The 13208-nt window shown below is 42.6% G+C and overlaps 1 protein-coding gene across 2 annotated transcripts in view; it reads right to left on the bottom strand.

Annotated features, from left to right (window-relative positions):
• The window catches only part of GRIA1 (glutamate ionotropic receptor AMPA type subunit 1), a 312249-nt gene that overhangs the window by 121825 nt on the left and 177216 nt on the right, over positions 1-13208 (bottom strand). For both annotated transcript variants that reach the window (XM_027077529.2, XM_027077522.2), the window contains exons 6-7: positions 3620-3781; positions 918-1085 (exon numbers count right to left, since the gene is read on the bottom strand). In XM_027077529.2, coding sequence (XP_026933330.1) covers positions 918-1085; positions 3620-3781 — 330 coding nt within the window. The remainder of the gene's footprint in view (positions 1-917; positions 1086-3619; positions 3782-13208) is intronic.

The following is a 13208-nucleotide window of genomic DNA, read 5'->3' on the forward strand; positions in this document are numbered from 1 at the left end:
CTAAAATATTTTGCTGTTGCTGGTTTGCCACTGTGCCTGAAACTTGGACATTCCTTTCAGTTGGCACTGCCCTCTTTGCCCACTCCCCTCTGGAAACACAGCCTCTCTATTAGGAGGCATCAGATGGTACAGCCTATCCATCAGCAGCTCAAGAATCACAGCCTGGACTTGAGGTGTTTCTAGAGACTTCTAGAGGCTGCAAGAGATTTCTAGTTGCTCTGAGGGTGATCAAGCTGAGGGCAAGCTCCCAGAAGCTTCTAAACCAAGACTGTTCAATACAGAGCCCACAGGTACCATTGTTTCATTCTGCTTACACAGCAGACATATCACTGATGGAATATTTATGCTCTTCCCTGTGGAATCTAGATTCAGCCTAAGAATCCTTTGCATAGCCAATTGATGAGAATAGGCATGGCCATTTTCTATTCCTGTTCTTTAACTGTTCTTCAGTGCAAACAAAATTGATGATTGTAATGCTGAGAAGCAAGAAAATGGGATTAGAAAGTACCGAGAAGCATTGTCAGGATCCCCTCATGAAATGTGTGTGGAAAGCAAAGGTAACAAAGACATACAGAAAACTAGGGCAGGTGGGGAAAGTCTCCAAGAGACGGCTCAAACGGTTCTGTTTCATCCCTACGTGCTTCAAGTCCTCTTTCCAACTACAGCATAATCCCTAAACAGAAAATACAGCTTTTACACTATCAGGAGTTCCATACTATTTTTTGTTTAAAAAAAAAAACAAACACATTCTACATGAGCTTCCACGTATGCCAAGAGCCACAAACACAATGCAGTCGTCCAAACCTCAGGCATGCTCCACCCTTTCTTTTAAACGGCTGCATCCCACCTGAAATTGATGCCGAAATCCCCTACGAGGCTCCCATAAGAAGGGGCAGCCACAGCCAGGCCGGCCTCACCTGCTGCAGAGCTCTTTGGATGTCGATCCCCTGGCCCCAGGGCACTGCTGGGTTAGCCAGGCAGTCCCCAGCATTCCCCCGGCGGGATATATCGATTCTTTGCCTCCGCAGGCTCTGAAAAGCCTCAGCCATCACCTTCACCCCATCGTAGGTGAGCGCAGAGGTGTACTGGTGGGAGGAATGGAGATAGTTAGGTGTCAGAAAGAGCTGGCAGGGAGGCAGGTGGGAGTTCTGTCTGGGAACGTGCTTCCTGGTGATGAGAATGCTTTCAGTGGGGGCTACGGGAGTGGGGGTGGGCAGGGGTGACCCAGGAAGAGCCTGTGCCTGGGATGGGGGCTGCTGCTCCACATCACTAGCCAACGTTGCCCTCCTGAACTGTGAGTTCCCTTGCCAGTTGTGACTTTCAAAGGGAAGCTGGAATTCTAGACTTTTGTGTGCAGTCTTGCAATGTTAAAATGTTGGTTCAACTGGAAAAAGAAGGCATAGATTAAATGCACCACACCTATAGCTCTGATACAGCCCATAGAAATTTTGGTTTTCTCTGTTACAGTCACAGTTGGGAGCCAAGAGGAACTATTTACTCCACTATCCCCTGTGACAGCAAAAGAAAAAAAAAAATCCAAGAAGGGTAAGCTCTTAATTATTTCCACATGTGCCTCAAAGTGGCAGGTTTGCACTCTGTATCCTTTCCCCTTGTGCTTATTCATGATAGCTCTCTTTTTCCCTTTAAAAGGGGGCTTCGATATTGATAAAACAAAGCAGGATAACGATCCAGGACATTATTTTCTGGCTTTGGAACTCATGCCTGTCTTGTTCATTAATTTGTCCTCAATGCCTAGCTTGTTCTGTGGTATATTTTAAGTTCACAATAGAGAGTTGTAGAATGAATGCGTATTTTTCCAGTTTTTAACTTTGATTCTCTCACTTAAAAAAAAAAATATATATATATTACATTTGATTATTTTCATTTATTTATTTTTAATGTTTTTTTTCCCATTTATTTTTGACAAAGAGAGAGCATGAGCAGGGGAGGGGCAGAGAGAGAGAGAGAGAGAGGGAGACGCAGAATCTGAAGCAGGCTCCAGGCTCTGAGCTGTCAGCACAGAAGCACAGAGCCCAACACAGGGCTCAAACTTGTGCACCTCGAGATCATGACCTGAGCTGAAGTCGGAGCTTAACCGACTGAGCCACCCAGGTGCCCCTACATTTGATTATTTTTATAATCTCCAGTCTTTTGCAAGTTGGGTGGGGTATTCACATATTAATTAACTGGTATGTGCTTTGTTCATTGCTTTAAAGCACAAGTGATTTTGTTTGCTTCAGCTCATATTGAAAGGAGTCTTCATTTTTTAAAGTTTTTATTTAAATTCCAGTTAACATAGAGTGTAATATTAGTCTCAGGTGTACAATACAGTGATTCAACACTTCCATACAGTACCCAGTGCTCATCATGACAAGTGCACTCCTTAATCCCCGTCACCTATTTCCCCCACCCCTACCCACCTCCCGTCTGGTAACCATCAGTTCTCTACAGTTAAGAATCTTCTTCTTGCTTTCTCTTTCTCTTTTTTCCCCCTTTGCTCATTGTCTTGTTTCTTAAGTTCCACATATGAGTGAAATCGTATGGGAAGTAAGTCTTCATGTTTGAGCTGCTAAATCAGTTTCAGTAAGAGCAGGATGAGAAGCATCTCAGCTAAATGACTTGCCATTCGCAAAAAGAAATTGACCAAGTGGCAAGAGAAAGTCGTCAAAGATTCACTGTTTGCTCCAGATAAACAAATTTGACCTCAGAATGCTCAACACAGTGTTCCACACGGACACTGCCAAGATATTGAGTCTGACAGGGGAAAGAAAAATTACCTGCTGTCTTTATTCAAAACCACTATCAAATAGCAAATAAAATAGATTTTGGCTGTAGGATTTAGAGCTTCATGCCTGGGACATGAGAAGGAGACGGTCTGCATAACTGGGAGCTGATGTTCTGAGGCAGAGATGTGCTGGATATTGTTTATTAGATTTCCTTATTTTTTAGCTGGGTACGCGGCTGACCAGATAAAGGGCTAGCTTCCTGCACAATTCAAGAAGCTTCCACTCACAAAGAAATGAGTGAAAACCACATCCCCCCTGGAGCTGTGCCACATAGTGGCCCTGCCCAGAATAGAGATACCATTTTTCAGCTTCTCTGTAGCAGGTTGGGGCTAGGTTTCTAAGATGTGGTTAGTAGCATGTGAGTGGGTGATTTGTGTGACCTCTGAAAGGGTTTTTTTTTTTTTTTAAAAAAAAGCAATTGTGCTTTTTATTTTCCTTTTTGCTATCCTGCTGGTTAGAGTATTGAGTTAATGGTTGGAGCTTCAGCAGCCATTTTGGGCTATAAGGTAGCAGCCATATGCTGAAGGTAGCAGAACAAGAAGACAGAAGAAGCTTGAGTGTTTGACAATAGCGGGGCTGTTATATAAGCCCTGGATTGCTGACTTCTGAATTTTGTTTATATGAGAGAAAAACAAACATTTATCTTGTTTAAACCATTGGTCATTCTGTATTGTCAAACCTTTGCAGCACATCCTCATTCTTAATGTATATATTTTCCTTAGCTTATTCTTCTTAGAAAGTCTTTCCTTTCCTAAAGGTTAATAGTGCCCAGAAATCTGGGGCACACAAAGGGACCAGGTTGGTCCTTTGCTGCCTGCTGCCCATTCTCTCACCTTAGGTCTCTTCCAGTCCACCCGGGTGTGGTCGCGAGCATCGCTGTTCTTCCACTGCTGCATGATTTTGGCTGGGATGGTGTCTGTGTAGTTAACCAACTGGAAACCTGTTACATTTGCTCCACTCTCCTTGAATTTGTTTAAGTCAATGTCCATGAAACCCTGTGCAGGGAGGAGGGGAAAGAAATCAGAACGTGATGCCTAGATAAGTCAATTTAATCATGTTATAGGATCACAGGTTTTCCATCCTGCTCCATAAGATGAAACCAGCTGAATGGAGAGACCTTGGTGCCTCCTCCCCTTCCAAAGGTTATCACTAAGTTTGTGCCTGGTTAGCACAGCTAAAGGCACTTGCTCAGAAGCCAGCCATGCCTGGGCTAAAGTGCTGGCTCTGCTATTCAGAGCCATTAGTTCAACTGACTCGGACTAAGTTGCTTGACGTTTTCTTGTCTGAATAACGAAGGTTAGGAAGTTAGGGAGAAAAAGCCATGTGGTGATGCACGTCAAGTGTGTGGGGCAGACTGAGTGATCAATAAGTCATGGTGGGATTGTTATGATGCTACAAATATGGAACAAGATAGAAACATAAGGAGGCAACTGTCTCCTCTACCACCTGCATTCCTCAACCCTTTTGAGAGAAGAAGAATCTGACGTCCATCAGGAGCAAACTCCTGTGGGCTCCCCAGGGTCACTAGCAAGTCTGCACAAGGGGCTGGATTCTGATCTGGATTCTGACCATCCCTCACTCTGTGCCCTTTACTGTACCACAGACTAACATCCACAAAGGATCCTTTACCAGGAATAAATCTTTCCTCCCGATTGGGTGAAGTTCATTCAAGTTCCGGAGGCCTTCACCTTAAAAAGGAAGCCTTGTATTTGTATAATACATTCCATAGAGCACAGTGCTTTCATATCTATGGCCTTGCTTCACTTTATGACTTAATAAGGTAGAAATTAGGTGTCTATTTGCCGCTTTAAGAAACTGAGACAAAGGAGGAGAATTGATCACAAAGTCATCAGGTGCATCAGTGGCAGAGCGTGGACAAGGACTAAGGTCTCTTGAGGGGCTTAACTCACTCATCTTTCAACAACCATTTTTGAGAACCTCTAGGGCACTATTCCAACAGTGAATAAAATACGTTCTCTTATGAAGCTTATATTCTAGTGAGAAAGACCATAAACAAACAAGTAAACGTGTAGCATGATATACACAATAAACTCATATGATACCGTCCACATCTCTCTTTTTTAAATTCTTTTTTTCGATGTTTATTTTTGAGAGAGAGAGACAGAGTGAGAGTGGGGGAGGGGCAGAGAGAGAAGGAGACAGAACCTGAAGCAGGCTCCAGGCTCTGAGCTGTCTGCACAGAGCCCGACGGGGGGCTTGAACTCACAAACCGTGAGATCATGGCCTGAGCTGAAGTCAGAGCTTAACCAACTGAGCCACCCAGACACCCCGATACTGTCCATGTCTCTTAATTTCTCACTGACTTGATTTAGTTTCTTATTTATTTACTTATTGATTTAAAGTTTATTTATTTTTGAGAGAGCATGAGCAGAGGAAGGGCAGTAAGAGAGGGAGAGAGAGAATCCCAAGCAGGATCCTCATGCTTTCAGCTCAGAGCCTGATGTGGGGCTCGATCTCATGAATCATGAGATCATGACCTGAGCCAAAATCAACAGTCAGACTCTTGGGGCGCCTGGGTGGCTCCGTCGGTTAAGCGTCTGACTTCGGCTCAGGTCATGGTCTCATGGTTCGTGGGTTCGAGCCCCGCATCAGGCCTGTGCTGACAGCTCAGAGCCTGAAACCTGCTTCAGATTCTGTGTACCCCCCTCTCTCTGCCCCACCCCTGCTTGTGCTCTGTCTCTGTCTTTCAAAAATGAATAAACATTTAAAAAAAATTTAAAATAAATTTTAAAAAGACTCTTAAATGACTGAGCCACCCAGATGCCCCAGTCTAGTTCCTTATTTAAAACCTCTGGACATAAACAACTTCATTACTCAAAGATACTCCCCCTCCTTTCAAGTGCCTCTCAAGTTCTAATGTTTATTATCTGTATTTTATAAATAACCCAAGATCAGTTCCACTCAGAGCCTTTGTCCTAGGTATTCTCTGCCTCAAAGTGTGCTTTCTCTGGCTGGCTCCTTTCTGTCTTTAGGATCTTAGTCACCATGCAGTGTCTTCAGAGAGGTCTTTCCTGGCCCCTTTCCTAAAAATTTTTTTTAACGTTTATTTATTATTGAGAGACAGAGAGACACAGCATGAGCAGGGGAGGGGAAGAGAGAGGGGGAGACACAGAATCCGAAGCAGGGTCCAGGCTCTGAGCTGTTAGCACAGAGCCTGACGCAGGGCTCAATCTCACAAACTTCGAGATCACGATCTGAGCCAAAGTTGGTTGCCTAACCAACTGAGCTACCCAGGCACCCCTACTGGCCTCTTATCTAAAGATCCAATTCCTACTCTGTGGTAGACACTGTCAGAAGTACCCTGCTCAATTCCACTCCCCCTTAATATACTGATATTTGACTTTCTATACTAACTGCAAATATCTATTACTTCACCCTTGTGCAGGTTAAGCCAGATGTGTTGGGGAATAAACACACCCAGAGCAGCACTCAACCAATGAAAGATGGAGAGTTAGTTGATAAGTACTCCAGGATCCTGTCCCCTTGGTGGGGGTGGGGGGAGGGGGTATGTAATCCTGAGGTACATTCTACACCAATGTCTAGAGGTCCCTTAAGGGATTGTGTACTTTTATTGGCTGCTATCCTGTGCCTACCTGACTTTTCAGATTCCCTAATTGGCACCCAAATAAACCACTTATAATTGAATCTTTGTCTTAAGTCCTTCTAGAAGAAACCAATAAATCACTCTACCACCCAGTCCAGTCATTTCCTTCTCAGTGCCCTGTTGAGTTACCTCAGGAGTGTTTATAACTATCTGAGACCATCTCTTTTGTTCCTGTGGTCCCTTGTCTTCCTCCTCCCATTGGAATATCACCTCCATGAGCACAGGGAACTTTTCTGTTTTTTTCATTGATGTGTCCTAGAGCCTAGCATCTAGAGCAATGCCTGGTACAGAGTAGGTGCTTAGTACATATTTGCTGTGTGAATGAATAAAACCCAGAGATGTGCTCAAGCAAGAATGCTAATTAGGCAGGAGAAATATGATAAGCCGGCCAAAAATGCTAGTGGATGGTCTTAATTGGTTGAAAAGAGCAGCTCAGGTTGACTTTTCCCGTAGCCACAGTTGATAGACTTCCACAGAGGCCTACTGATTTGCACAATGTTTCTAGCAAGTTGTTAGTACAGATGGAATCAGAATATGTTTTTGAAGACATTATACCACCTAAGACAAATCCCACACTGGTTAAAAGCTAATGCACAGTTGAGAAATTTCTCTTAATTTTTAGAGAACTTTAAAAAGAACATCTTGTTCATAAACTAACCATCAAGAGACTGAAATGGAAATTATCTCCCGCAGTCCTATTCTGTCACTTGAAAATCTGTAACCAGCCCCCAGGCATTTTATACTCACTGCCCTCATCTTGAACATAATGGGGGCCACAGGAAATGGCAGAGTTTATTCAAACATAAATGTCACTCAATTTCATCACCACTATTTCTGACTGCAAGGTTACTTACTAGAGCCAAACCTCGGTTACGTCTAATCAAACTGATGGGATCCTTTAACGGAACTCTTTGTGCTCCCCTGGGAAGGAACGCACAAAGGATCATAAAACAAATTCCTATCTGTGATTTTAGGTAAAAACAACTAAGGGAGTAACTTGTGGTCAATGCACATTCATCCAATAGCTGGCATTTTCCCTCTGTAAGATCTCATGCTGGAATGGTAATATGGAATCCCTACATTGTCCTTCATCACGGAGAATTAAGTCTCTTATAGGGACTAGGTTTGATTTCTCTATAATGCAAGTAAATAGACTTTGCCAGTATAGATGGTGTTGTTGTTTTTTTTTTTTTTTTAAGTTTACTTATTTGGAGAGAGAGAGAGAGAGTGAGATGGGGGAAAGGAAGAGTGAGAAAGACTGAGAGAGAATCCCAAGCAGGCTCCTCGTTATCAGTGCAGAGCCTGATGTGGAGCTCAGACTCACAAACCATGAGATCATGACCTGGGCCAAGGTTGGCCACTTAATGGACTGAGCCACCCAGGTGCCCCTCCATAAGTGTTCTTGACTGAGAAGGGGAAATAAACATGTTAACTGTCTGCCCACCAGTTAACTGCAAAGTTCAACTCGCTCTTTCTATTCCCTGGAGCATGCTCATTAAACAAGGTTTAATTAATCATTTTCTAATTTTCCTTGTCATTTTATTAAAATAAAAAAGACCATGGAGGAGTAACATCTGATATTTAGAATGTTTTTCTTTATCTGCTTTATCTGTGCTACTAATTATACAACATGTGTAAGGATGCAACATTGCTAATGATATTTTATTAAAGATTTAAACTATGAAGTTTAATTATTACTATTCTGAGCCATTTTTTCCTATTTTAGAACATTCCCCCAAGTACTGAGTCTATTGATGTGTACACTGTGACTCAGGGATAAAAATGAAGTAAACGTACAAGATGCTTCCAGTTATATGGTATGAGAACCAGGTACCCTGAACCCAGACTCCTTCCGCTGTCCGCGCTGAGCTGTATCAGCTGCTGCTCTTTATAGAGTGACTCTGTTTCTCATCTAAAATACGGCTTTGTGACCAGTGAGCTCTCGGAGCCGGTATGTTACTTTGCTCCTGTGTGCCGTGTCTGCACTTCTCTGGCACTTCACACTGTCCCACCTGTGACTGACGGAAGAGTAACATGAGACGGATGCTCTGCCTACTATCTTGGTTCAAGTGCAGATCACCTGGCTGATGTACTACAGGCTGTTGGGAGAGAGGTCTTTAACTTGAGGGATGCATCAGAATATCTTAGAGAGCTCTTGCAAAATAGTCATTCCTAAAAGTTGTCATTCAGTGGCCCTGGTAAGCAATGGACACCTGCATTTTTATAAAGCTCTAATGCTGGCAGATTAAAAATCAAGAAGACTGCCAAATGATAGCACAACCAACAAACACTGAGGCCTGGATGTAGGGATTAGTAGGAGATGGTTCATCATCATCTTTCTAATGGAGACTCAGGGCTGGAATTAAAACTGATCAAGCAAGAGAAAGAGACCTAGACCTAGTATGTAGAAATGTACAGGAAACCGTCAGAATCACTGAACACAGAAAAGGTTTAAGATAGTTATTTTTAAGAAGTTTGAGATTGGAGAAAGCAAGCATTTGCTTTTTATTTTATACCCTGCTGTAATATATGTATGTGTGTGTGTGTGTGTGTGTGTGTGTGTGTGTGTGTATATGTATATATATATGTATATACATATATATAAAATAAACCTGTATATGTATATATATATATATATATATATATTTTTTTTTTTTACTATGTGAATATGGTTCCTATTTATCCTATTAAAAATATAGCTCTTCAGATAGTTCTGATGTGCCTTGATGCTTAGAAGTCCTCTGTTAGTCCCTGGAAAGTGGGGGAGGGGGTGGCAGTGGAAGAACAGGGAAGATAAATTGTTGCATTTATTGAATCTTTGTTATGATGTGTGAAGGGAGCCCTGCTTAATTTGTTATCTCCTGGTCTGGAAAAAAGAATGCTGGCCCTATTAAATGCTCTACTGAAACACAGCTTCGGAAGCATTGCTCATAAGAATAATAAAAATAGCAATCATGGCCAAAGTTCCATTTCATTTGAATTATATAACTTCATCTCAACAACGTTCTGAGAATGATAAGATTACTGTCATTTAAAAATGAAAAATGAAATAATTAGTCAACAGGCACCCCTAGATTTATTTTAAACATTTCCCAAGTTCTTATCCTGAGCCAGGCATTCTGTTAAATGCTTTATATAGATAATTTTATTTTATCCCTCAAACAACCCTGAGAGGTGAACATGCACAGGAGGCACCAGATGCTTATTTGCATAAATGAGTTGAGTGAGTATCCATCCCAATTTATGTTGAAGAGCTGTGGTTCAGAGACTTCTAGAAACTCCCCTGAGATCACACAGCAAGCAACAATTCAATCCATGGTCCACCCATAAAATCTGTCTTCTTTATCAGTATGTTGCATTTTCTTGCTGGTGAAGGAACACATGAGCTTGGCTTTAGGAGGGTGTTTAGAGAATGTCCCAAAGAGGGGCAAAGGACCTCAGACAGTGTGGATGACACAGTGAATAGCCCTGAATAAGTGACTGACCCTGCCAAAGACAGGCCTTCCAGGACAGCTTTCTATCTTAAAGGAATATCTGTGGGAGAACACTCTAGTTTTCTCTCCTTGACACCAACCTCTGAAGGTTGGTTAGATGTTTCCCAAGCCTCTGATTTACCTAAAGTCTATTAGTGCCCACCTACCCTACATCCAGACCAGGGGTCAGCAAATATTTTCTGTAAAGGGCCAGATTGTGAATATTTTTGTCTTTGCAGGCCATATGGTTTCTGCTGTAATTATTCAACTGTGCCATTATAGCATGAAAGCAGCCATAGACAATAGTAAATGAATGAGCATGGCTGTGTCCCAACAAAATGTATTTATGGACACTGTAATTTGAATTTCATATAATTTTCACAAGTCATGAAATATCATTCTTTTCATTTTTTTCCAATAATTTAAAAATGTAAAAACCATTCTTAGCTCATGAGCCAAAAAAAAAAAAAAAAAAAAAAATGAGGGGACAGCTGGATCTGACCCATATACCACAGTTTCCTGATGCCTGAAGCAAAGATGTCAGAGATGAGACTTAACCCGTCATTGTACAGATGGGTAAAGTGAGATGGGGGGGGGGGCGGGGGCATGAGTGGCCTAAGGCTGTATGGTTGGTTAGGGGATTAGCTGGGGTTGGGATCTGACTCCTTTTATGTCACTGTAGGAGCAATACAATAATGACCAGCTGTTCGAATAGACTGCGAGTAGAAGCGCTCAATTAAGTAAGGTAGTTAACTCAGGCATTCCTTCTACCTTATGTCAATTATAATTTTCAAAGGATTAGAAGGAAAAGGCATTTCAAATAATTATGATATCCTAAAGAGATGTTTAACACTATAACTACATTGGATATGCTTTCATGTAGCTGTGAAGATTTAGAAAATGGTTTAAGGATCATGAAGAGGCTCTGGGCTATCATTATGACTATTAATTATCACGTGTGGCTGGAAACAAAAGAACCGATTATGCGGCTTACTGGTTATTTAACCTCTCTGAGGCTCAGTTCTCTGGTCTTCAAAATGTAGCTATGATGGCACCTACAGCGTGGAATTGTTGTAAGATTTAAAAGAATACATTGAAGCACTTAGAACTGTGTCTGGCACATAGTAAGTGCCTAATGAACGTTAGCTGTTATCATCACCACATTCACCATCATCATTATCACAGCCTCAAAAGAAGTTAGGTGTTGTTAGAACTGCTTCAAAACCAGGCAGTGGGCCAGGCAAGACTCCGGAGAGAACAGGAGGCAGGTGTATGGGACCGCTGCTGGAGGAGGATCAAAAGCGGTATCTTCAAAGCCAGATTTCCTTTTTCTCTGGGATTCTTTCAAGGGGTCATGTCAAGCTGTTCAGCCCTCATCATCCCTCTTGTGTGGACGCCACACCCGTCAGAAAGAAGAGGGGGCATCCAGAGTTGTTAAAGGGGCCAGCAAGAAGGTTTATTAAACAAGCCTGGACACCGGGAAGAGGGCTGCCTCGTCGCACCCCCCCTTGAGATCTAGAAGAGGTAACATGGGAATAAATCGAAGAACTTTTAGTTTATACTTAGAAAGGCACAAGTTGAACATGCCAAGTTTCCCCCACTTGTCAGATAGATTCTTAGATGACAGCTCCAGAGAGAAGATGGTTACAGGCAAGTGCAGTTTGAAAAGTCTTGTTACATTAGAAATGCCTGAAAAGTGGGGATAATCAACCTGAGAAATAATGGAAAACTGAGAGGGTAAGTGGAGGATGTACTGAAATCCCAGAAGGGCTGTCATGGGGACGAGGTGGGGGATTTGTTCTCTGAGACTCTGGAAAGCAAGCCAGCACCTATGAATAGGCAGAAGTCGGGGCAGGCAGACTTCGGCTAAGATACAATGACAACTGCCATAGTGTCTAGGATGTATCCAGCCTACTACGTAGGGGGCAGCGTGCTAAGGGCTTTATTTGTATTATCTCATTTAATCCTCACAACAACCTTGTGAAGCAAGTACTATTATCATTCCCATCTTGCAAGTCAGGAAACAGGCTTAAATGAACCCAGTAGTATCTGCCCAATATAGCACAGCTAGTGAGGGGCGGAGACCACAGTCACAGCAAGTGACAAGACTCAAGTTTGTTTTCCAAGCACTGTACATTCGGCCTCCTAACCACTAGTACTGTCACTCTGACTCATTCACCTCCTGTCCTGCAAGGAAGCACCTGGAATGGCCTGTATCTTTACACTAGGAAGGAATTAGCAGGTTTCCAGGAGACCAAGACATGTGCCTCCAGCTCCTTTAATATGCACTGCTATTTGGAATGTGAACCACGTCTCTTTGTTTCTCTCTCTCTGAGGCCTGTCCTGTCTCTCTGTCTGAGACTGCGGTCCTCCTTCTGACCTGCACTAAGAGACTGTGGGGCTCCCAGGAGGCAGGGGCCTTGGTCCTTACTCTATCCGCAGCAAGCACCTGGAGCATGAGGCCTGCCTAATTCACACTGAGGAATCCAGGAAGAGAGAGCAAATATCTTTGTTCACCATTTTCATGATTCATATATGAATCTCAGCTTTTGTCCTTTGGACAAAGAGGGCTTTTCATGGACTTTTTCCATGTAGTATACATATGTATTCTGAACTAGGTCATAAATAAGAATTGTCAGGAAGACAGTTTTAGGGACAACCACAGAAATTCTGTCTTTGAACCTCAGGAGTTGCTTGCCCTTGGGCAATGGTCTCAACCTCTCCCAGCAGTAGTTGATTGATCTGCAGTAGAAGGGCATTGTCTAGACCCATGGTCATTCAAATTGTGTTCCCAGGTTGCAGGCCTGTTGGCCTGGGGGGGGGAGGGGGGGAAGGTGGAAGAATGGGGTCCTAGATCTCCACCTTCCCTCTACCACCAAAGCAGCTCTGTTTTTTATCTGTTTTACATGCTGGGGTTCTTCCCAAGATTTCATTTGAAAATAGAGCTTTTAACTAAAAAGTTTGGAAACTTCTGAGCCAGTTGATTTCTCCTAAGGGAGTAAGTTGATTTTTCTCTTAAGGGCTCTTCCAGCTTTGATCTATAATTCTGTGATCACATAGGTGTGTGCACATGAATATGGATATATGTGAAGTCATAGAATATTCCTGAGCTGAGGACTCAGTTGTGTCCTCAAATCACCATGTCTCTGCATAAGGCCGTCACATTTTCCTATTTCAGTCACTTTAACGAACCAAAACTTTAATGTGTCTTCACCCTACATAATCCCTGGTAACATGCACGCATATCTGCTTCCTGCGATGTCAATAAGACATTGTAGCTGTGTTCAAATCAGCTAAAATACTGTCTGTATTGCAAATAAAATA

This window comes from Acinonyx jubatus, chromosome A1, assembly GCF_027475565.1.
Source record: "Acinonyx jubatus isolate Ajub_Pintada_27869175 chromosome A1, VMU_Ajub_asm_v1.0, whole genome shotgun sequence".
Taxonomy (NCBI): domain Eukaryota; kingdom Metazoa; phylum Chordata; class Mammalia; order Carnivora; family Felidae; genus Acinonyx; species Acinonyx jubatus.